The sequence below is a fragment of the Pinus tabuliformis genome, chromosome J (genome assembly GCF_031772625.1).
Source record: "Pinus tabuliformis cultivar Carrire ecotype Pingquan chromosome J, CPIR1, whole genome shotgun sequence".
NCBI lineage: Eukaryota > Viridiplantae > Streptophyta > Pinopsida > Pinales > Pinaceae > Pinus > Pinus tabuliformis.
Window position 1 is genome coordinate 552859156 of NC_142295.1, and position 26459 is coordinate 552885614.

Here is a 26459-nt window from a genome sequence, read left to right on the forward strand (position 1 = left end):
GTAGTCACAAGCAGTCTCCCTCAATTCTTTCTTCCAATGGTCATCTAAAGTGGGCTGAATTTGACCTTTACTAACTTCAGGACCATGTGCATCTGATGGCGAGGAGGGAGTGAAATAACTTTTGATAGTCACATCACCCTTTTTCAAATTCATTCTACCCTTTCCCTTATCTTGAACAGAACCAAAAGAGGGAGGAACATAACGGAAAGGGTTGGATGCCTCAGTTTGAGGGATAGAGGAAGAACACTCAAAATCATAGTGGGTGTTGGTAGCCATCATTTTTTGTATCTCCCTCTTCCTCCCAATTTCAGCCTGTATCTCTTTTTGCCTAGCCTTATCTTCTTTAAATTTCTCAAAGCTGGCCAACAAATTCTTTCTAATCTCCCCAATTTCTGATGAGGTACATGGGGTAATTTGGCCTCTAATCCCTGCCAAGTGTTGTTTCAGCCTATTAATGCCCCCAGGACCTTCCTTAATTTTCCTATGGCAAAATTTGCAATGCATCTGACTATCAACCATTTCAACATATGCCCAAGCAGGATCTTTTGCTCTAGGTGCCATTTTTTGACTAGGAAAACAATCTGAAAATGAAAAAAAATAAAAAAATAAAAAATAAATAAAAAAATTGATTCAATGTTCATTTATTTGACAAAAAACACTCTCTAAGCTTTCTTGATATGCACCTAAATCTTACTAAGCAAAAACAGATTTATAGAGGTGGAAAAAAATACCTCCAGGCACAAACTGCCTCCTCAAGCTTGCTCCAAGAATCAGCTCCTCAATGCTGCTCCAAATGGCTGCCCAAGAAGCTCCTCACTCCAGCTACAATGCTCCTCCAAGACTCCTCACTGCTGCTCCAAAACAAGCTCAAGAACTGCTCACTAATTCTCAAAGAAGACTCTCACTCAAATGCATAAGACTGCTGTGAGTGAATGAGAGCATTTGGGTGTCTTAAATAGGGTTTGGGAGGGGGAAATGGACCCCAAAAGCATTTAACAAATTACTATTACCCTTTGGAATCCATAAACTGCATTAAACATTTGAAAAATTACCAAAAAAGTGAATTTTTTTTAACTTTTTACGCTGCCCAGCCGTCCCAAGTGTGACTCGGCCGAGTCATAACGGACCCGGCCGGGTTGACCGAGTCATGTGTGACTCGGTCAATCGGACCGGTTAGGTGGCCGGGTCACTCCTCAGGTTAATGACTCGGTTCGACTCGGCCGAGTCGGTTTCGAATCGGTCGGCTTGTAAAACAGTGGTCTTGAGTGAAAATAGAGCTGAAATGGTTATCTAACTTCATCCAAACCCTCATTTATTCCAATAGTTCAGAGAACAATATTGAAGACTATATGTTACCAGGCATCTCCAATCTGCAACCTAGGACAGTTTCCTGGAGTGATAACAAGGCCTTTTCGGCCCTCCCCACTATGTTTCTCTTTATCGACGAGGGGGGGGGATCCGAAAAGCGGCTTTCCCTGCCGCTACGTGTCCTCCCCTCATCATTTCGCACCCCCCCCCCTTTAATACCATAAACCGCTTTTACCCCCCTCCGAAAGCAGTTTTCCCCGCTCCCACCATAATCCACACTCTGGTTACGTCACCCTCCATTTTTCGCTCCACCTCTACTCCCCTACTACCACGTATCACCCTTATGCCTATCAGATCGCAAAATCTTAAGTTCCCCTTCCGCCGAAACCCCTTCCCACTCATCAATGGCGATGTGCGATTTCCTTTGGACGCGATATGTTATATATTGTGATTTTTAAATTTTCAAGTCCGTTTTCTTTGTGAAGAAGGAAAAATCCGTGTAAAGGCTCCTTTCTATATTGCTATTGCGATACAATATAGGCCCATCCCAAATGCGATTGTGATAAGGATCAACGGCCCAGATTTGATCGGCCCGGATCAAACAGCTCAGATCGATGGTTCATAATTCTTCTCGATGGTCAATATCAGTTCATTTTTTCACGCCCCCAGCCGCGATTTCTCGTTGTTTTCATATAACTTTCCATATTTTCTCAACTGAAAGACCACAACCTCCATTCACAGAGCACCAAATCACTCATTTCACTGCCGCTCAGAGGACAATGAGGACCTTTTCAGCATGTTTTAAGCAGCAAAAGGAGACAACATTGCACATTCATTACAACAGTTTTCAGAACCAAATGCAGTAAAAAGTGGAACAACAGTGCAATTCATCAGCTAGCAAGATTAACATAAATGTTTATTCGAGGCCTCAGTTACACCAAAATGCCCAAAACAGCACCAGAGCTCAGCCAAATGATATTTTTAGCAGTTTTGATCTATTTTTATGAATTTTTGTAACAAATCTTGAATTTTGTTTCAAGATATTTTTCTGTAAATGATTGTATAAATACTTCAGATTTCGAAGTATTGTAGGTTGGATGTTTGTGAATCATAGCTTTGGAGCTAGTGTACATTTTGCAGTAATATAACAGACAGTTGCAGTTATTATCTTGGGATTCTTGTGGTATGTTTCTGTGACAGTGTTTTCTCTAATATTTCTTTTCCTACCATCTCTATGCTTTTCTTGTGATCATCTCATGAGTTTTAAACAGAATTCATAGGTTATATGCTTTGTTTTGTTGAGATTTTCATGCTAGTGTTCTTTCTTCTTGATGAATGAATTCATGGTTACATGCTCATTCTGATCTTCTATCTTTTCATCTTTGCACCACCCCGACAACTTATTTCTGTCACTGATCATGCCTACCTTGCCCCATTATATCTCTACAATTGATCATTAGAAACCTTAGCCTAGTTCCTAGTTCTATGAGCTTCATCCAGCAAACTCTAAAATCAAACACCATTGAACTTAATATCTAGCCTAACATCTGAAACACCTCTCCAGTCATTTCATTAGCTGTGAGATTCTTGAGAGAGCCCTCTCTGATTTGATAGGGCTAGCTGCCAAGTCTAAAGATTAGTTTGAGGTTACCTCCTTGGCTTCCTTTCTCAACCTTGGGACACTGAAGAGTGTTAACACATCCATTGCATGCTTTTAGGTTTTTGTCATGCGTCATGGTCATTATCACATTGTAAAAGTCCCTATTGGGCATTTGTATCAAAGAAAGAAAATATAATTATAATTATAATTGTAAGCATCTTGTATTCCTCCTAAGCACAAGTTGGCCAACCCAGATTGAAGGCGGCCTAGAGAAGGGTTATGGACCCACTTGGAAGGCTATATATAAAGATGGAATTCGTCCTCCTTTGAGACTCAAGCAAGCTCGCATATCTTGAAGTCTAGTCTACGGTTTGAAGAAGGAATAAAGGATACGCAGAAGGGAGAAAAAGTCCAACATAGTGTTGATTTCTGGTCGAATCGGATGTGCTCTAAGCCTCAAATTTTGCAGGGAGGCTTGGACACATGTATTCCACAATACCCAGAAATCATTTTTGGAAATTCCACCGGGAGACAGCTTTATTAAAATAATTAATTATTTTTAATGGGTGCCTAAGTCTAAACTTAGAAAATTAAAATAATTAAAGGATATTAATCTAGCTGTGGGTGAAACTTCTAGAAAAAGACGAGGATCAAGCCAAAATTATCTGAGCCATTGATCAGGATCTAATCTGGGTCATTAGTTCTCAACAAAAGGATTATAAGAGGAGGCTTGATGGGCATTTGGAAAACACATAGAGTGGAAATCAGAAGATCGAATTTCAGAAGCATAGCAGTCGCTGGAAGAGGAATTCGAAGTGATCTTTTGTAGTGAGGGGCAGGGATAGTATCCGAAGGGAAGTTTTCCTAGGCCAGAGAGTACAAAGCAGAGAGGGCAGAACGATGTCCAGTGAGGCTGACGTTGGGCCACGCAGAGCTACGATGTGGTAGCGCAGAGCCTGAGAGAGAGATCGAATTCCTATTGAGGAAATCGAGTTTCAGAAGCCGGGAGCAGGGCTGTGACACCGGGAGGCTAAGAGCTAAAGTTTCCAACCAGCAGAGGATCAGAAGGAGGGGTAGCGCAGTCCCAGCAGAGGATCAGAAGGAGGGGCAACACAGTCCCAACAAAGGTGACGCAGAGACTGTGTGGGATTGACACAGTTCTGTGTAGAGGTTGATGCAGTTTTGTGCAGAGGCTGACGCAAAAGGGACACACAGGCTCATTTCCAGCGAGATCAAAGATGGTTCTTCCAGTGATAGGGTGAGATCATCTCACTATTTGTTTTGCCCAGTTTCTCTCTGTATCGGATAGCCAGTTGGGCATCCAACGAATTGTACTCAAAATTACTATTGCTTAATAATAAAACCCTTAGTCGTTGCACCGGTTTTCCCACACTGGGTTTTTCTGGGGACATTTGTCTAAAAATAATGGTATCACTTGTGTGTGTTATTTCTTTCTTGCTCAAATTCTTGTTTCTGCATATTATTTAAAGTTGTGAAGGTTGCAATTGTGTTTACTTTGATATTTACAGTAGAACACAGTAAATAACTTGCATCGATTAACAAGTAGGAGAATTAATATCAGTTTGCTACATTAGAGATTCGGGTGGATTCTCGAATTTTCACATGGTATTAGAGCTGCAGGTGAAGCAAGAGAGCAAAGCCGGAAGAGCCCAACGCTGAAGAGAAGGAAGGTCGAAGTGTTGTGTAGGCAGCAAATTGAATCCTCAGAGGGATTGTGCAATCCATGCCAGGAGGGCAAATATTTTCAAGGAAGGTCTCTCTTTGAGTGAGTCGACAGAGAGGTTAGACTTCCAAATCGAAGTTTGCCAGTGTCAGAGGGAGCAGCGCAGCAACTTCAGCAAAGAGGAAGTTTTCTACTGAGATGCAGTTTTCTAGAGCAATTGTTGGGGAAGAAAAGCGTCAAAAGGAAGGACACATTGTTGAGGGTATTCCTTCCTTAGAGAATTCCGAGCCAGGGAATTCAATTTCTCTATTGCTGAGCAGCAGCAGAGAGGAGCGGATCTACTAACTCCAACAGGGAGTGCGTAGGCCAGCCCAGTGTTGCACAAAGGAAAGAGGAGGTAGTTCGATGGCTCATTGGCAGAGATGGCAGCAAATGGGTTGCGATATCAGGATCGATTGGAGGGGGCATCCAACTATGTGATCTGGAAGGCAAGGATTTCTTGCCTTCTGGATGAACACGATCTCAAAACTTACGTCGACAATGTGATAGTTGTACCCGCAGATCCAGATCCGCTCAAGAAGTACTAGGCCAAGATGGCGAAGGCCAAGAGGATGATCCTCAATAGAGTGAGGGATCATGTAGTGTGTCACATTGTCAGCAAGGATACTTCTCGGAAAATGTGGGAAGCTTTGACCATGTTATACGAAGGATCTTCCGAGCAGCAGAAGATGTACTTGGAGCAGAAGATGTACTTGGAGCAGAAGATGAGATCCATGCAGATGCAGAAGGGGCAATTCATTGATCCGTTCCTTACGAAGCTTCAGGAGATCCGAGACTCATTAGCAATTGTGGGGTCAACACCTCAGCCTACCGAGATGGTGAGGCTAACCCTAAATTCGGTCTCAGAAGGGTAGCAAGTGTTTGTCCAAAGTAACCTGGGCAGAGAAAGATTGTCGGATTGGGAAGGAATGTGGGCCACTCTTCAACAGGAAGAGATGAGGAGAGACTTAGTCATGTGCAAACTTGACAGTAGCAGCAACAACAATGAGAGTATCCTGGGCAGAGAAAGATTGTCGGATTGGGAAGGAATGTGGGCCACTCTTCAACAGGAAGAGATGAGGAGAGACTTAGTCAAGTGCAAACTTGACAGTAGCAGCAACAACAATGAGACGAAGCCAAAGGAGGAGGATGAGAATGCAACCCTCGCATCTAAGGGGCAATAGGAGCAGCGCAAGAAAAAGAAAGATATTTTGAAGATCAAGTGGTTCCGGTGTGGCGAACTTGGTCACTACGCTACACAGTGTCCTCTCAAGAAGGACAAGGACAAGAAGCATGATCTGAACACTGCATCCACACAGATCGAGGAGTTTGCCATGATCACCCAGAGGTGGGGTGATATAGAACTGTAGTTCAAAAGAACTGCAGATGGGCAGGATCCTTGAGGAGTCCACCTCTTGGATCAATACCTTGCTACGGGAGCCCAGACCAAAAGTAGCAGGATGGACCGGGTCAGTTGATGCAGAGGAGTGTTGGAGTGACAGTTGCAGTGGCTAGGAGTGCCAAAATCTGAGCAGCACAGAGAAGAGTTGGCAGTAGTGCAGTTGGCATAGTGCAAAGTCAGCAGTAGCGTAGAGGCTTCGGAGGGTCAGTGTAGAGACTAGTAGCAGTCAGAACTCCAGCAACAAGATGCATCATACTGAACACATGTTCAGTAATTTTGGATGCTTTTTCGTTGTTGATGCAGCAGCAGCAACAGTTGGAGAAGGTTGTAGTATAGATGCAGTGTTGGCAATGGCAATGTCAACAACAGTATAGATGCAGCATTTGCGCAGTAGTTGGCAGGGAGCGATGTCAGACATCAGCGGCGCAAAGGGAGATGTTACAAAGCAGGGTGATGCTTCAGCAGGTTGCATTACTAGAGCACATTCCTCGCTAAGAGAGAGTGTTGATTTCAGGTAGCATAGGATGTGCTCTAAGCCTCAAATCTTGCAGGGAGGCTTGGACACATGTATTCCACAATACCCAGAAATCGTTTTGGGAAATTCCACCCGGAGACAATTTTATTAAAATAATTAATTATTTTTAATGGGTGCCTAAGTTTAAACTTAGAAAATTAAAATAATTAAAGGGTATTAATCTAACTGTGGGTGAAACTTCTAGAAGAAGATGAGAATCAAGCCAAAAGATCTGAGTCGTTGATTAGGATCTAATCTAGGCCGTTGGTTCTCAACAAAAGGATTATAAGAGGAGGCTTGATGGGCATTTGGAAAACACATCGAGTGGAAATCAGAAGATCTAATTTCTGAAGCAAAGCAGTTGCTAGAAGAGGAATTCGAAGTGATCTTTTGCAGTGATGGGTAGGGATAGTATCCGAAGGAAAGTTTTCCTAAGCCGGAGAGTACAAGGCAGAGAGGGAAAACGACGTCCAGTGAGGCTGACACTAGGCCACGCAGAGCTACGCTGTGGCAGCACAGAACCTGAGAGGGAGATCAAATTCTTGCTGAGGAAACCAAGTTTCAGAAGCCAGGAGCCGGGGTGTGAGACCGGGAGGCTGAGAACTAAAGTTTCCAGCCAGCAGAGGATTAGGAGGGGCAGCGCAATCCCAGCAGAGGCATTGCAGAGACTGTGTGGGGTTGACGCAGTTCTACGTAGAGGCCGATGCAGAAGGGACACAGAGGCTCATTTCCAACGAGCTCAGAGTCGGTTCTTCCAGTGACGGGGTGAGATCATCTCACTATTTGTTTTGTGCTTGCTCAATTTCTCTCTTTATCGGATAGCCAGTTGGGCATCCAACGAATTGTACTCAGAATTACTATTGCTTAATAATAAAACCCTCAATTGTTGCACCGGTTTCCACACACTAGGTTTTTCAGGGGACATTTGTCCAAAAATAATGGTGTCACTTGTGTGTGTTATTTCTTTCTTGCTTAGATTCTTGTTTTCGCATATTATTTAAAGTTGTAAAGGTTGCAGTTGTATTTACTTTGATATTTACTTTAGAACACAGTAAATAACTTGCATTGATTAACAAGTAGGAGAAGTAATATCAGTTTGTTGCAGTAGTGATTCAGTTGGATTCTCGAATTTTCACACATAGAAGGAGAAAGCTCGGATCCCTGTTAGAGATAATTAGAAGTATGTTCTATTGGAGAAAATTTTACCTCGCTATCCTTGAAGATCTTGAAGAATGTCTGGCTGGTCGATTTGTGTCTTGGAGAAGAGCAAGAGGTCTTGTTTGGTCTTGGAAGTCTCCTTTGAAGTTGATAAGAAGAGTTCTGATGGGTTTTCCCCTTGGAGGGGTTTTGCCCTGGTGTGGAGCCTATATCTTGTGTTCATGTGATCTTTATTTGTTTTTGGCATTTATTTGATGATGAAGAACATAATCATAATTAAGAAAGAAAAACACTAATATCATAGGTAAATGTCATGAAAGGAAAACATTAAATTCAAGAAGTTGCCCTAATCCATTTTCCAACATAGTCCTTGAGAAATTTTGATGAATTTCTTTAATTAACGGACTTGATGTTTCATATTGTTTTATTGATACAAGACCCTTGGCCCAAATCATTGCAAAATAAATTAGAATTGTTGAGTTGGGGTAGCATCGGATGTGCTCTAGCCATGAATATTGGTGGAGAGGCTAAAGCACGTGAGATCTCCAAGACCAAGAAATGGTTTCAACAGATTGTACCCGCTTTGGGAGATAATAAAAAAATTAATATTTTTAATGGAGTTCCTGAGTCTAAACTTAGGAAAAATAAAATATTAATGAGTATTAATATAAAACTGGATTAAAAGGTTCCAAAAGTCATGGATCAAGCCAAATCTAATCTTAGCCATTGATTAGAGATTTAATCTCGATCGTTGAAGGACCAACGAGAAAAGTATAAGAAGAGGCTTGAGGGTCAGTTAGAGAACACACCAGAGTGATCAGTCATTCATTTTCCTAGAGCGGGGTTGCTAAGCAAAGTTGAATCAGTGATCAGCAGCGAGGGGTAGTGAGTACGAGGCAGAGAGGCAGGGACAATACTGGGAGACTAGCACAGAAGCGGAGAGAGTGAGAGCAGCAGCCAGTCCAAGCTACACAAAGCCCAACAGAGGCAGCGCAAAGCCTAGAGAAACTGCGTCATCCACGCAAAGGGCAGAGGGAGTGACACAAAGGCTCCTAGATGCTGCGCAGTGCCTCAGAAGGCTGACGCAAAGGGTCCTGGGGCTGACGCAGGTCAGCAGGAGGCTGATGTAGTGGCCAAAAGGGCCAACGCTGAGCTTCAGTTGTGCTAAGGGTTTCGTGGGACAGGTTTTCTAAATACCTATTTCTGAATATAGAGGTATTGTTGTCATATATTTTTCTATGTCGGGTAAGCCGGTTTAGGCACCCAGTTGTACTCAGATAAACTGCATGATAATATAACCCTCGGAATAGTTGCACTAGTTTTCCCGCATTAGGTTTTTCCGAAGACATTGGTCCAAAATAACGGTGTCACCGGTGTGCTTGTTTTCTTTCAGTTGATGGTCTGTAGATGTTGATACTGTACTTGTGTTTATTTTCAATATTTACATGGTAAATAACTTGTTAAATAATTAAACAAGTAGGTGAAATAAACTAGATAGTACAGGAAGAATTTCTAACGGAATAGACTTAGAAATTCCAACAAGAATAAAATACTTATAACATTTCTTGGTGCTTCCAATACCTAATAAGATTTTTCAGTTCACTAGAATTCATAATCTCTGGATGTTCTTACAAAATATCTCCACTCACAAGAAATTGAGTGTATTATCCACTTTATGAATAAGGAGGGCATCTCCCTACAGCATTTCACCCATGTTATGTATGAAGGAATTTCACATTTGCATTATTAGTGTAGTGAGAAACTACATGATCTATGGAGTCATGTCACTAATGACTCCTTTTATAAGTTATGTATGACACATTAATTACACTTTAGACTGACCTGACCTCTTCAAAACAACCCCCCCTTGAGGGCAACTAGAAATGAGATTTTGCACACCTGAAAATATGGTTAAGTGGGTTCCATGTTTTCGCGATGTCTTGATTGGTTGTTTGATGCTTTATTAGCCTGGGTGGCTCCAAAGTCTGACACAAACATTTCTAATTTGTTGCCTTAAATCAAATGTTCTCTCACACATAGTCACCAGTTTCCTTGGTTCTACAGAGTTACCTTTCCTAGTCAGTAACAAATAATCCAAAAAAACCATGCCCAGGGCATGCACTCATCAAGTTCATGTGAACGTGTTGCCTAATTTGAAGTCTCCATTACCCTCCTTTGGACAAATAACCTAGGCTGAAATTTGGGCCACCATGAGCTATGCAGGATCTTCTTAAAAGAAGCAAAGCCTGCCACAGCAAATAAATAATATATTTAGCAATTGAAACTTTGAGGGTCATTTAGCCTTAACTGATTTATATTTTCTTAATCTAAAAATAGATTAATTAATTAAAACATATCCAATTTAAGAGAACACAAATCAAAGACACTGACGTACCAAATCTTAAATGAATATATACCACCTTACCTGAGAGTGTGCATCTTGAAAATCTAAAATATCACAGGTTTTATTGTCCTTTCTAAACAAGCACATACAAAGAGAAGTTTCATGTAAATATGAATACCCAAGCTTCTTGCTGAAATAAGCATACCTGCATTCTGGGAGAATTTTGATGCTCCAAACTGTGACACCTCTGATCCACAGAGCATAAATCACTAGAGAAAGAATCCTGCCTAGACTTCAATAAAGGCTGCAAATTTTCTTTATGTGAACTCTGAGTTGCAGAAGAAATGTGAGAACAACCAAGTGAAGAAGGGGACTTGCTGGGAGTAAAAAGTACCCTTGAAAGTGTGTTACGTTCCCGTTTCCTGTCATTGTCTGTAGATGCTGAGGGTACCATTTTTGTATTTTGTGAGGATGTAGATGCAGCTAAGAATTCGTGAAAAAAATTCCGATAAAGTATGAGGAGGCGCTGCTCAAGACCTCTAACTTCCCCTTCAAGTGAATCAATCTCCTCCATTAGCTCCATTGTCTGCAGGATAACATATATTCCATCACCTATCTGATAAAACTTAGGAAACTGTTCCCATAGTTAATTTGAAATACCAAATAGTATTTTGTAAGAATCACCACAAGCAGCAAAAGATAAATTATTACAGTTAGAAAGAGTTTGCAGCTAATACAATTGAATGAAATTGCCCATATGAATGACATTTTCGCTCCATACTCACAAAACTAATAAAAATAAAATTTTGAGAATTAAATTTGAAAACCAGACAACATAGGCATATTACATCTGGCAAAGAATAGCTGCCATGCCTGTATGAGATCATAAAAATAACACAAACAAATGGAATGCTTTCCTGAAATTCTGTAGAATAATGCCTAATTAAGATACACCAATGAGGAATAGATAGAAAGGAACTAGGGACAATATATACTGATGTCATGTTGTCATAATTCTTAGTGTGTGTTTATCACCAATAAGTGATCAGCTTTGAATAATCATAACTCTTGTTGTTGCTGCTGCAATATACCTTTATTAGTTACACTGCATGTTCCTGGAAGGCTGGCTAGAAACATAGGTTAACTCTTGTTAGCAAGATATCGTATTCTTTAATTAGATTGTCTCGAGATCTTTTGGACATTTTCCGTGATATGTAGGACTTTGGGAAACTTCTAGAGAAGTTATCATTTCCTTCACAACAAGATGTAAACTTCTGTCCAGGGTTCATAGTTCGAGTGGTTGGGCGGACTGTTTGTTCTCCTCCTCACTCGGGTGCATTTCCCACAAGCAACATGTTGGCCCATTGTGATATGGCTAGAAGGGTAGACACTACCTGGGATAGAGGTCCACTTCGATGTGCCTCAAGACACCTCAGCCTTGCTAAGTCACAGGTTATTGGTATATCTGGCTTGCAGGTTGTTGGATATACTCTTGGGTTATACTAGCAGCCTGTGGGTTTGATCCCAGGCCTAGCCTAAATCACTCCATTGAGTTACCAATTCCTATGGTTAAAATAAACCAAGATGCAAACTTCTTTTATCCTAGTTAAAATTCTATGTAAATGTTGTCTTCTCCATGAACTTTTCCATAACCAATCAGTGCTAATGCAATCGAATATACCAATCGACAAACATAAGCTCATTTGCAAGAATGGAAGTATATTAACTTGAGCATCATTATAGGTTGGCAGAATTATCTTTGACGTGGGTGCTTCTAACTCATTTTGATGTCACAAGTTTTGTAAGCTCTAAAATTGTAATTGTTATTGACAAGTTTCTCTTTAATCTGAGTAGAGGAACTATCATTGATTCATTATTTCCCATTTGCCTATCATAAATTTATTTTAGTTTTCATATTTGTTTTTCTTTTATTTTTCATATTTGTTTGATCTAAGAAGCAGAATCAAAATTATTTAATGCAAAATATGTTCCCCTGGGTTGGTATCGGTTTTTTGCCAGGAGGGAAAGATGTTAGTAAACCTAACCACTTAGCATCTCTCTGTTTGCTTTTTCAAATTTGTGTGCATATAGACAGAAATATTTTCCTTGATATTGATATCTTTGTGCATGTTTGCCAACATTTAATTTTTCATAATAGAAGTTTCTCACAAGATGAGACCAAATTAATACGTTTTCCACAAACTTTGGAGTACCCATATTATATAGCATAGCATATAATATAGCATATTCTATAATGATCAGTACCCATATGCCATCGAGAAATGAGTTCTCGTCTATTTCTGAAAAATAAAACCCTTAGAAGAAAAGATATTATTGAATAAAAATATAATAAGACAGAAAAAATAAAAATAGAGAATTTTTATAATTGTGAACTAACTTAAAAACAATCGTTTTAATATTAAATTTTAATATAATACGCTAATAACATATATATCACAATTTCATGTGATCTACCATTTTTGATAATATATTTTAAAAATATCCAGCAACTTCAATAAGAACCTTTGAGAACGTTTGCTAAGGTTAATCTCATTGTTAAAAAGTAAATCTCTATAACTACACCAAACATGACAATTTCCAACTTATGGACATGACTCAAGGAAATAAGGTTTGAACAATGAGGGAATGAAGGGTTTGTGAGGGCACAAGGGATGAGGCACACAGCCTATAGGAGAAAGATGCCAACTACTAGAAGGAAGATAACCAATAAAAGCAATGAACCAAAAACTGACTGATGTTCTGACAAAAGACCACAGGACAGTTGGCCTTTTAGTTCTTCTTTTGTCTTTGCGTGGTGTCATCCCAGCTCAATCATTGATGGCACTATCATTTGAATAGCTCTTTATCCTTAATAATAAGTTCTTGAAGGTTTGCTTTGATGTTGTGGCCGTGTACCATTCAATGCTTCAACTCCAAGATGGGCATTAGCATCCATATTTGCAAGCCTGACCACAACCTTGTTAACACTACTTTTAACACGGATACATTCAATGTGGTAAAGAGATTGATTTTGAATGACCTTCCGAAATCAACTCTTATATATTGAGGCTTAAGGCTATCTTAACTTTTAAGCCCTTCATTGCTTCAACATTATGTCCCCCCTTAATGGCAGGCAGCTTGCTTATAGTGATATGTGTATGTAGACTAGTGATGGTGGGCTCCAGAAGAGATCTGGTGAAGATATCAATAAGCTGATTCGCAGAAGGAACAAAAATTGGCACATGGTGTTCTTTAGCATGGAGATGCTGAATGACGTGCACCCAAATATCAATGTGTCTGATTCACTGGATTGCAAATGAGATTAATAGTACCATGATTGTCACAAAATAAAGTGGAAGGAGGCTGTTGAGCAAGACCGAGGTGATGAAGTATCATCTATATCTAAGCAAGATGCTTCCCTGCATGAGTTACACTAGCTTATTTAACTTAAGTGGAGGAAAGATCTACATCTTGTTGCTTCTCGGAGCACCAACAAACCAATACAAAACCAAGAAAGAACAAGTATCCCGATGTAAGAGCACCACTCATCGAGATCACCCACCCAATGCGTGTCAAAAAAATGAGCCAAATGCCAATGCTAGCTAACAAGAGAAGGCCCATGTGAGGGATGCCATTCAGATAATGTAATATATGCTTGGCTTGGCAGCCTTCCAATGATTCTCACAAGGCTCTTGCATGTAACAAGAACACATACCAATTGCAAAGGAGATACTTGGTCGAGAATGTGTAATATAAAGCATATTATCAACCAAGGATTGATAAATGGTGCATCAAATACAGGTGAAAGGTACTCATCCTGAAATTCCGTTGCTAAAGTAATAAGAGTACTCATTGGGTTGTAATCCCCCATCTTAAAATACTACAAGAGACCAAGGTTTAGTTACTACTAGATCTACAAAAGGGAAATCCCAACAAAAATTTTCCAAAATTGAAGTCCCAAAAAGAAAGAAGCAGCCCTGAATTCGTCATCTCAAAAGAGTCCTTAAGTTGTTGCTTCATGTAAATTTCATTCCTGAAGTAATAAGAGTACTCATTGGGTTGTAATCCTCCATCTTAAAGCACTACAACAGACCAAGGTTTACTTACTACTAAGGCTACAAAAGAGAAATCCCAACAAAGGTTTTAGAAATTTGAAGTCCCAATCAAGAAAGAAGCAACCCTAAATTGGACATCTCAAAAGAGTCCTTAAGTTGTTGCTTCGTGTAAATTTCATTCCTGAAGTAATAAGAGTACTCACTAGGTTGTAATCCTCCATCCTAAAAGTGCTACAAGAGATCGAGGTTTACTTACTACTAAGGCTACAAAAAGGAAATCCCAACAAGAGTTTTGAAGTACCAAAAAAGAAACAAGTAGCCCTAAATTGGTCATTTCAAAAGAGTCCTTAAATTGTTGCTTCATGTCATTGATCATGAATGTGGAACGGTTATGCAAAAGGAGGTCATCCACATATCACACAACAATGACAATTTTTCCATTTTGCTGTCAAGTAACGGGATCTTCCTCAACTTCATGGCTAGTGAATCCACTACTGGTAAAGAAATTGAGAATCTTCTCATACCAAGTGTGAGGTGCTCACTTGAGAGAATATAGTGTTTTATTCATCTTACAAACCAAGAGAATAAAACCATTCTATACAATCCATGATGATTGCGGCATATAAAACTCTTCTTGGAGGTCTCCATAGAGAAAAGCACTCTTAACGTCCATCTAATAGACTTCCCAATTCAATGAAGCAACTACAGATAGAATCTTATGATTTGAATCCATACAAACAACTAGAAAAATCATCTTATATAGTCAATGCCCACTTTCTAAGAGATCAAATGGGCATCTCCAACCAGCATTAGGGTTATTGGGTTGCAAGAAATGAAGGAGGGTGTTGGTGTTCTCGCTATGGCAGCTACAAAGGAAACTATAAGGATTGAAGGGAGTTTGTCATTCTTGGAAATAGGAGGACAAATTGTGCAGCACCCGAACTTGCAATTGCTTGAGGACAAGCAATGTCGGGAAGGGGGAACTGTAATGTTCCCTCCTAATTAATTTCCATAGGGAAGACGAAGTAGCCTATCCAACCTTGTAGGCTATATAGTCAATGATAAAGGGGGAAACCCATTGTCCAATGTTTTGGGGCAGCGTTGGGTAAATTTAGGGTAACTGGGGCAAAAATCTTGCCAAAATTGGGGCCAAGTGGAGGGAAACTTGTAACCCTTCACACTAAAATAGGGAGAAGAGACCCCATAAGGAAGTTATATATAAGAAAGAGATAAAATCATTTCATCATCATTGATTGGTTGGATAATTATGTTTTGTGAGTTGAGGCTCTAAGGGTTTTAAGACCCCTTTTTCCCTTGATTAGTTTCGGTGGAGATAATCCCACCCTAGATAATCCTCTATCTTTCATCTGGTATTGGCAAGCAAGGAGATCTTTGTGAGTTAATTGGCTTAAGGAGACAAATCTATGACATCTTCATACATCCCGAGGCCTTTGTGTCGGGCAACAAGGCATTTTAAGGCTTCTATCCAAAAGCAGTGAAACAATCTAAGGCCAAACCCTAGGACAGCAATGTAGTCTCATTTTGGAGCAGAGAATGAAATAGGACTTTGCGTAGGCTAGCAAACACCTACCAGAGCTTGGTGGAAGTCATTATAGGGTAGCAAGCCCTCACATGGACAAGTGAAAAACTATTTTGCAACTTTGAACTGGTGGTTGAGACAATCCTAGGGTAGCAGAACCCTCAACTTGACAACGAGACGTAGCTTCAACGTGTGTAATAACCTAAGGAGAATTTCGACCTATCTAAGCCAATTGGGTAGCAAAAACCTTGTTCTAAGGCCACATGCAGATCTAGGTGCAACACGAACCTATTAAGGCCAATTAAGGATAATGATGAGACAACAAAGCCTATCTAGGCTTCTCTGTGGCTACGAACCAACCCAAGAATGAGTCTGGGAAATGGTTCCCTTTGGAGAAGAGATAGTGGTAGTTTACTCCCCCCATGAACCTGATTTGAACAACAGAGGTTACCTGCAGTAAAGGGGATGGCTCTCCAAGCGGTAAACTAAGGCAACAGTTTTTTGTGACAACCTGGACGTCAAGGTAATGAGGGTTTAAATTAGACCTACCCCTATAGTAGCATGTTTCTTATAGCACCACAAGGCAATAAAGGGTTGTCTAGACTCTAAAGTAGCGGAACAAGTGGCTCATATTTTCCAAGAAGATTTGTCGATTAAGGGGTTGATTTGGGCAACAAGTCAAGTCTACGGTAGCAATTCAATCAGTTACAAGCTATAGTTGGAAGGAAAGAAGTTAGGACAAGATTACTGGTAGGATTGTTAGCAATTTAGCAGTTGTTATGTACTTCAATTGTAGTGTGAAACTTGAAGGACTGTGGACTAAACCCAATATGTATGGAGGACTAGTTTTGTGTTTATGAATTGTGGATGGTGTGAAATATAATCTTTGGCATACTATTGTTCTTAATTGTTCAATGCTATAACTACATTACGAAGCCTATGAGGGTACAAAATGATGTATCTTGTTGATGTCACTTAACTGTTCATTGTTGCATCTTAATTATCATTGGGAAAAGTTGTAAAGGACATTACGTTATTAACACAATATATCTTTATGCTCTTGATTACCCTAAGGGCAAAAATTTTGTAGGGACATTACAACAACTATATATAATGAACCATACGATAGTGTAAAACAAATGTATCCTCAACTAAACAATTCGTCAATGATTGGCCACCAAAGCCAGAAGGATGGTAATGGGGTTCAGGTGTGCAGGTTGTTTATCTGTAAAATTAGGGTTTCTCGGCAAAATGATGGAGTCATAACTAACTGACTATTCTGAAATCCCTAGTCACATGGGCATATCTCTCTCTAATGCGGAGTTCAGGTAGTATTGGGCAATTGTTGGCCAGTTATTTGCGTTTTCGGGTGGGGGAATTACATTGAGGGAATTATCAGTTTCTAGCCTGGATTTTGGCAGTATTGGGTCTTTTTCTTCCAGTTTACCTTAGGAAACACAGTTTCTCCCCTCCCCCGGGTTAATTTTAGTGTTTCAGAATCGACAGAGTCAAGCTAGGTCAACTTATTGGTCCCCACTATTTTTGGGGGGTTTAACTTCCCTGCTTTAGGGCCACTGACTGGTGCTTTTCAGACACCAAGGTTAGATATTCATTTGGATTTTTCACTGGGTGGGGATTCTTTACCCTACTTTGTTATGGAAGGAGGCTTGCCCTCATCGGCCACGAGGTTGGTGTTGACCACTCCATGTCAACTACTCCATAGTTGTACATATTTTCGCGCATGGATTTCCATCATGTCCGAGCACTCGTATGATCCGCAAATTCATCATTATCAGCTATATGTACACTAGAGTTTTGTAAACCCATTCTGCATTTTGTAATGTAAATGATCCTAGTAAGACAAATGTATGTAACAACCTATGTAAAAAAAAAAAATTGATAATGATTTCTATCCTAGGAGATTTTTAGTCTCACTGATTCATATGTGTTTCTAAACACGGATGATCGGCAGAGTTTTTCCCTCCAGCCTCACCCCAAAGCTAGGGTGGATTTTGTTGTCAAAATTTTAAATGAATCCTAGTGTTATTTATCGAGTCTTTGTAAAGTGATTTTGGAATAATTCTAACTATTTGGTTATATTATTTTATTACAAGTCACTTAGTCTATAAGATCATATTTTGTGTCGCAGAAAAGGGTAATTATTGGGAGTCTATAATGAATGGGTGTTCCCCCTTCATGGGTTAGAAATGTAATATTTCATGTAAAAAATATTTAGTGCATGGTCTCTCATAGTTAGACACCATGGCTAAATATTAGAGGGTTGGAAAAATTAATAATCCCCTCATGAGTCAATTAATTAAAATTTCTGGTTAAAATAAATTAAAATGCTAAAGCCAGAAATTTAATTAATTTAGGTCCTAGGAAAAATTAAATTCTCCAACATTTAAAATTCGTGGGTTTTAAAGTTTTTAATTTTTGGAGGTCCCCGGCCAAGGGAATATTGAAAATTTCAAGATATTTTGAACCCTTGGGCCATAGTAGTTAAGTCAAAGTCAACTTTTTGCAGCAATTAACTCAAAATAATCATTTTTGAATTAATTAAAAGGAAATTAAAAGTGAAATTCGAATTTCCTCAAAAAGTAACTTTATTTCAACGGTGATGATTAAAAGATTATTTGATCTTCATCAACAATTGAGATTGTTTTGACGAGGATCAAGCCAACTAGCCATTGGAGAATTCTTCTATAAATGAGAGGCCTCTCTCCATTATTTGGATCTAATCTTTGAATCGTGTACTTGCTTTAAGAAAGTTCTTGTAACTTTTTTCTAGTTAATAAAATGCAAAGACTTTGGGGTTTCAGATCGTGGTGTTTCTCTTTCAGATTTATGTGGTAATATTGTTCTTAATACTTTGCCGCTTTTATTTGCATTCGCTAGTTAATAGCCTTTAAGAATTGATATGTGTACATGTATCTTGCATAGATTTCTGGGTTTTAAAGTATCATTTTAATTTGATAGAAATAGAAGGTATCTCTATTTCTTGATAACTTTATGATCATTTTTAAAATCTATATTAATCTAACAAGCAGATTTAAGTGTGTAGAAGTTATCATTCAGAATTTGGGCATATGGGGAAGTTCTCAGCTGGACCAACTGACTCTCAGTTTACAAAATCTAAAAGAACCCACTATATTTTTAATTTTTGAAGTCATTTTATAGAATATTTTAGTTGCGGGGTTTTTCTTTTAGTTTACCTTAGGATCGCAATTCCCCCCCCTCCCCCAGGTTAATCTTAGTGTTTCGGAATCGGCAAAGTCAAGCTAGGTCAACTTATTGGTCCCCACTATTTCTGGGGGGTTTAACTTCCCTGCTTTAAGGCCACTGACTAGTGCTTTTCAAACACCAAGGTTAGATACTCATTTGGATTTTTCACTGGGTGGGGATTCTTTACCCTACTTTGTTGTGGAAGGAGGCTTGCCCTCATTGGCCACGAGGTTGGTGTTGACCACTCCATGTCAACTACTCCATAGTTGTACATATTTTCGCGCATGGATTTCCATCATGTCCGAGCACTCGTATGATCCACAAATTCATCATTATCAGCTATATGTACACTGGAGTTTTGTAAACCCATTCTGCATTTTGTAATGTAAATGATCCTAGTAAGACAAATGTATGTAACACCCTATGTAAATTTATTTTTTTGATGATGGTTTCTATCCTAGGAGATTTTTAGTCTCACTGATTCATATGTGTTTCTAAACACGGATGATCGGCAGAGTTTTTCCCTCCAGCCTCACCCCAAAGCTAGGGTGGATTTTGTTGTCAAGATTTTAAATGAGTCATAGTGTTATTTATCGAGTCTTTGTAAAGTGATTTGAGAATAATTCTAACTATTTGGTTATATTATTTTATTACAAGTCACTTAGTCTACTATATCATATTTTGTGTCACAGAAAAGGGTAATTATTGAGGGTCTATAACGAATGGGTGTTCCCCTTTCATGGGTTAGAAATGTAATATTTCATGTAAAAAATATTTAGTGCATGGTCCCTCATAGTTAGACACCATGACTAAATATTAGAAGTGTTAAAGAGAGAGTCCATACAGGTTGGTAGAATTTTTATGTTTGTGGAAAAACCTGTGAACAATTTTTGAAACCAACGTTTCAGACGAGCTTAGTGAGTCTATCATCAGAGCAATGTGAATTGTACTTTGAGAAGAGAGAGCGTGAAATCATGGAGCTATTAATAGTTAATTGAAAAATATTTGATGTCTTCTTTTATTGTCAGCTTTCAATTGACCAATTGATTAATAATTATTTATTTATTTATTTATTATTATTATTTTTTTAAATATTTACTCATTTATTTATTTCTTTATATATATATATATATATATATATATATTATATATTTATTTTTTTATTTTTTATTTTTTTTAATTGGTGATTGATTATCTTTAGATTAATTAATTAATTATTTTTTGTTTTTTTTTTGTTCTCCTTAGATGCTATGTTATATATTTAAGTTCTTTGCTATGTATTAAATGCTTTACTAGTAATGTATATAATTTTAAAGTACTAGTTTGAAGGTTTATTGAAGTTGTCTTATTAAATTATATTTAAATATTAGAGGGTTGGAAAAATTAATAATCCCCTCATGAGTCAATTAATCAAAATTTCTGGTTAAAATAGATTAAAATGCTAAAGTCAGAAATTTAATTAATTTAGGTCCTAGGAAAAATAAATTCTCCAACATTTAAAATTTGTGGGTTTTAAAGTTTTTAATTTTTAGAGGTCCCCGGCCAAGGGAATATTGAAAATTTCAAGATATTTTGAACCCTTGGGCCATAGCTATGTTGCGGGGGAGCGCCCCCACCCCCTCGAACCCGCTCCCGAATCGCGCTCCGGGCGGGAGCGGCTCGGGAGCGCGCTCCCTCAAAAAAAATTGCGCTCCCTGGTCTGTTCGGAATCGACTTAGGGAGCGATCGCTCCGGCGCTCCCGGAGCGATTTTTAACGCCCGGGAGCGATCGGGGAGCGATCGCTCCCCGATCGCTCCCGGGCATTAAAAATCGCTCCGGGAGCGATTCGCGCGGGGCCGGGAGCGGGTCGGCAGAAAAAAATTCCGCGGACCCCAAAAAAATTAAATTTAAAAAATAAAAAAATTGGTTTTAAAAGGCCAATGGGCCAAAAAAATATTCATTGTTACTACATTGAGCTTGAGTTTGGAGCTGGAGCAAGAGCAAAGGAGCGAGGAGCAAGTGCTGAGGAGCGAGGAGCAAGTGCCAAGGAGCGAGGAGCAAGCCTGCAGAGGTAAGTAACTTAGTAATTTAGTTAGTTTAGCTGGTTAGGTAGTAATTTAGTTAATTTAATTTAGCTTATTGAGTTTAAAAATCATGTATTTAAATTAAATTAATAAATTAAATTAATTAATCCCAATAAATTAAATTAATTTGCAGATTCAAGAATCAAAACCCTACAAACATCAAACACCATGGACCTGGCTATATTTCTTGGCATTTTCCTCTTCCTAGTCCCTTTTATGGTTATTATGGTGCTGGAGAGTAGGAAACGAAGGGGCCAGCCTCAAACTGAAGAGGGGGATGAAGAAGCCGGAGAAAGTCAAATGGGTGAAAACCCCGGTGAGGAGGAGCTGGAGGAGGGTGAACATGACCCTCAAAAAACTAAACAAGACCAAACTCCATTGTGGAAATATGTTAACAGGGCTGAAACAGGGAGAGGGGGTGGAACCACTAAATTTCATTGCCCCCATTGCAACACTGATTACATAGGTTCATACACCCGTTCTAGAAGACACCTCTGCGGGAAAAGGCCATGGGATGGAGAGAAACAAATAGGAATCAAAACTTGTACAGCGGTGTCAGCAGCGGAGAGAGCCAAATGCAAAAGGGAAGAGGAGGAAGCCCAATACAGAACAAAAAAATCAAGGGGTTTCTTTGAACCAAGCTCACAATCACAAAGAACTCCTTCAGCATCCTCCCAAGGCAGTGGATATGGACATGGAGGCACAGGGTCATCATCTTTAAGGCGTAGAACCATATCAGATTTCCTTGATGAGGGGTGTAGGAATGATGTGGATTCAAAAGTTTACAGGTTTCTCTATGCATGTGGGATACCATTCAATGTTCTTCGCTCACCTCATTGGCACGAAATGGTTTCTGCCATAAATGATGCCCCTAAAGGATACAAGAGCCCTGGGTATGACAAGGCAAGAACCGTTGGCCTTGATCATGAAAAAGCAAAAATATCACATTCTTTGAATAAAATGACAAGTTCTTGGACTGACCATGGGGTGTCCATTGTATCTGATGGATGGACAAATGTAAAAGGAAAGCCATTGATAAGTGTTCTTGCTGTGTCTGTTAGTGGTCCCATCTTTCTAGCTACACATGATTACTCAGACAAGTTCAAGACCGCCATCAACATTGCAGAAGCATTACTTGAAACAATTGAGCGTATTGGCCCATACAATGTCATCCAAGTGATCACTGATAATGCTCCTAATTGTAAGGCAGCGGGAGCAATTATTGAGGATAAATACCCCAACATATTTTGGTCTGCATGTTTGGTTCACACATTGAACCTTTTGTTGCATGATATTGTCAAAAACAAAAATGAACAATACCAATCGATTGGTAATTTGTACAAGAAAGGCAAACAGATGATAAAATTTATTACAAATCATAGCAATACCCATGGCCTTTTCCGCAGTCACTCGAGATTGGAGTTGTTGAAGATTGCGAAGACTAGATTTGGTAGCTATTACCTCACCTTTAGGTGCCTTTTGAAGGTAAGAGAGGCATTAGCTAGCATGGTAGCAAGTCCACATTGGCAGGTGTTAAAGGACTTAGGAAAGGGCTACAAATGTAGCTGACATGGCAGGTTTTGAAATGGTGGAGGAGGTCGCTCTTGATGGGCAGTTTTGGACAAGTGTGAGGCAGGTATTGGATTTCACCAAGCCAATTTATCACATGATTCGGTTTGCAGATACAGACAAACCAGTGATTGGCGAGGTGTATGAGCAAATGGATACCATGTTGGGGGAAATAAAAGACATTGTTCATAATAGAGATCCCAACTTGTACAAACTGATTCATGATTGTGTGTGTGAACGGTGGAATAGGCTTAACCTTCCACCACATTGCTTGGCGTATATCCTTATGCCAAAATACTACTCTACATCTTGGTTGGGCCAACCTGCAGCAGGGGGTGGGGTTAGGACCAAACCCCATTTAGATCCAGAGGTAACTAAAGGATATTTGGAAGCATTAGAAAAGTTGGTACCTGACAAGGAGGAATGTGCAGCTATGCGCCTTGAAATAGGCAGATACTTCAGTGGCACTGGTTTGTATGGTAACTTCCATGCAATGGACGACAAAGATAAATTTGAATCTCTCACATGGTGGGAAACATATGGCGGCCACGGACTTTTGCCAAAATTGGCAAAAAAAGTTCTTTCACAGGTTGTAAATTCTTCTTCTGCAGAGAGGTGTTGGAGCACCTACAGCTATATACATAATGTGAAAAGAAACAGACTCAATGAAAACCGAGCAGAAAGCTTGGTTTATGTGCACTACAACTTGAGGTTGTTGAGTCATTACTGTGATCAGGCTAATGAGGATCCCACATATAAAATTTGGGACAATCACCCAAAGGATGACAATTTGGAGGATGGCATTGTACATATTGAAGAACTAGAAGAGGAACTTGTAAGGGATGAAAATGAAGCAGCTGCAGCAGCCATGCCACCTCTACCTCCACCTCCACCATCCAGTAGCAGTGCTCGAGGTCCAGGTCTTGTTCCTTTGTTGTGGCCACCTCCATCTACACCCTCGCGTGGAGGTTCTAGTTTTGGTCATCAGTCTGTGCAGGAGACTCCTAGAAGACCACCATGACCTGCTTATACTCCTGGAGACTCGTGGCAAGGGCCACATGTAGATTTACAGTTTACTTGTCTTTTTTAGTTTCTATTAGACTTTAGTTTTCATAACTGTTGAGTTTTGAGTCCTTGACTCTTGACTCTTGACTCTTTCATATCATAATGATATTTTTTGTAAACATTATATCACTGTGACAATGAAAATTTGAAGTTTGAAGTTGGGCCTTGGCAATTATAACTCATTGGTAATGATTGTGAATTATGAATATGATGCTTTGTGAAAGACTAAAGTTGTTTCATTTCATCTCATTATTCATGTTTCATTTTATAAATTTTTAACATTTCATATCATGTTAACAGTTAGAAGTTAGGACTTAGAAATATCTTCGATATTACTTCTTGTAATGGTTAAACTTAGCTTACAAGTACAACTTTGGTGATCAATGATGATAAATGTTATTGAATTTTCAATTCTGAAAGCTTGAAGTTGAAACTTTAAGATTGAATTTGATGAATCATGATTTATAAGACTCAATATGTTGCAGTTGTAATATGTATTTTACTAACTTGTGGACATGATTGATGACGATTATAATTTCTAGATGATTGATGTGATATGGTTCAATGATCAATCTATGTTTTTTTATGTTTTTTATGTCTAATTCATCATTCTACATGTTTTTGTTAACATATATGTATCAAAAATTAAAAAATATAAAAAATATATATATTTTTAAAAAATCGCTCCCGGATTCGCTCCCAAACTGGGAGCTTCTGAAAATGGTCGCTCCTGCTCCTGTTTTCGCTCCCACTCCCGCTCCCAAGTAACATTGGGCCATAGTAGTTAATTCAAAGTCAACTTTTTGCAGCGATTAACTCAAAATAATCATTTTTGAGTTAATTAAAAGGAAATTAAAAGTGAAATTCGAATTTCCTCAAAAAGTAACTTTATTTCAACGGTGATGATTAAAAGATCATTTGATCTTCATCAACATTTGAGATTGTTTTGACGAAGATCAAGCCAACTAGCCATTGGAGAATTTTTCTATAAATGAGAGGCATCTTTCCATTATTTGGATCTAATTTTTGAATCGTGTACTTGCTCTAAGAAAGTTCTTGTAACTTTTTTCTGGTTAATAAATGCAAAGACTTTGGGGTTTCAGATTGTGGTGTTTCTCTTTCAGATTTATGTGGTAATATTGTTCTTAATACTTTGTCGCTTCTATTTGCATTTGCTGATTAATAACCTTTAAGGATTGATCTGTGTACATGTATTTTGCACAGATTTCTGGGTTTTAAAATATCATTTTAATTTGATAGAAATAGAAGGTATCTATATTTCTTGATAATTTTATGATCATTTTTAAAATCTCTATTAATCTAACTAGCAGATTTAAGTGTGTAGAAGTTATCATTCAGAATTTGGGCGTATGGGGAAGTTCTCAGTTGGACCAATTGACTCTCAGTTTACAAAATCTAAAAGAGCCCATTATATTTTTAATTTCTGAAGTCATTTTATAGAATATTTTACTTGCGGGGTTTTTCTTAGGCTTGTGCCTCTTTAAAATTTCAAATTTATTTCAAAATTTGTGCAAAAATTTGTTTAAATCTAGCTAATAGAGGACTTTGATCTACAGATCTGTTAGATCTATAGAATATTATTGTAGATTTGTAAATATCATTTTTTTAATTCATTGGGGTTTTGGGTATTTCATATTTTTGTATATACATGCTTTGAGGTTTTTCTATCTTTTGTTTGTACAGGAACAGATCTGAAAATTGCAGGTGATTTTTGTGGATTCCAGAGAGAGATCTAAGCCTTGGAGGGCATCTCCATTTTGTTTGCAGGTTGAAGATAAATTTCAAGAAGATCGTGGGCAAATTTTTTTAGGGCCTTGAGGCCCTGCGCTGGCCATCTCCAGCCTCTTTCTCGGCCTCCCTTTCAGCCTTACGGCCTCCCCTCTTTCACCAAAATTCTCTCACTAATTTTTCCTAAAAATTTCCCAAAAAATAATTTACAAAGCTTTTCACAAAAAAAATATGAGTTGATGATTTTCAGTGATTCGGGCAACATATCTTCAGGTGTCTTCAAGCCCCTAAAGGCTGACTGGTACACACCCTCTAACCTTTCCTCATTTCATTTTGAAAGCAAGGTTAATATTGGCATAGATTTGCAATTAGCCGGAGTTTAGCAACAAGATTTAATTTACATTTTTATTGTTATATAATTGTAGAAATAAAGGTTAGCTTCAGTAACTTTTGCAAACAAATTTCTGAAAGTTGTTTTACTATTGTTCATTAGTTTATTTCTGAGTTTTTAGATCAAATACATCAATAGATCATAAAGAATTAAACTTAGAATTTTTCTGAATTTAGCAGCAAATTTAATTTACATTTTTACAATTGTATAATTGCAGAAATAGAAGTTAGCTTCAATGACCTTTGAAAAGAAATTTCTGAAAATTGTTTTACTGTTGTTTAGTAGTTTATTTCTAAGATTTTTAGATCAAATACATTAATAGATCAGAAAGAATTAAACTCGGAAATTTTCTGAATTGTAGTTATTAGTTTATCATTTAAAATTCTCTGTTGTTATACATAGAAATTTCTGAATATTGCATTTACAGGACTGTTGTTTATTGTTGGCTTTAACATTTGATGTAAGAGCAGATTACTAGACTGATATTTCATTAATGTGATCTGAGTTTAAAACATTTAGTTTAATTTCTGAAGTTCATTTGTTTTTTACATGCTTATGCAAGTAGGACTAATCTAGTTTTACTTATGCATCTAATGATCTTGATTGAGTATTTCATACAAATGAATTTTTGAATTTAAAGGTGTTTTATTCCAGCATTTTACATTTCAGTCCATTGTGCATTTCAGTAATTATTTGTGCAGATTTTACATTTTGCAGTGTTGGTATAAGTACCTGCTTTCACATTTAGATCA

General features: G+C 38.5%; 1 protein-coding gene across 2 annotated transcripts in view; it reads right to left on the reverse strand.

Moving 5' to 3' along the window:
* LOC149228204 (uncharacterized) overlaps positions 1–26459 on the reverse strand; it is a 164268-nt gene that overhangs the window by 73905 nt on the left and 63904 nt on the right. For both annotated transcript variants that reach the window (XM_089378097.1, XM_089378096.1), the window contains one exon: positions 10255–10635. In XM_089378097.1, coding sequence (XP_089234223.1) covers positions 10255–10635 — 381 coding nt within the window. The remainder of the gene's footprint in view (positions 1–10254; positions 10636–26459) is intronic.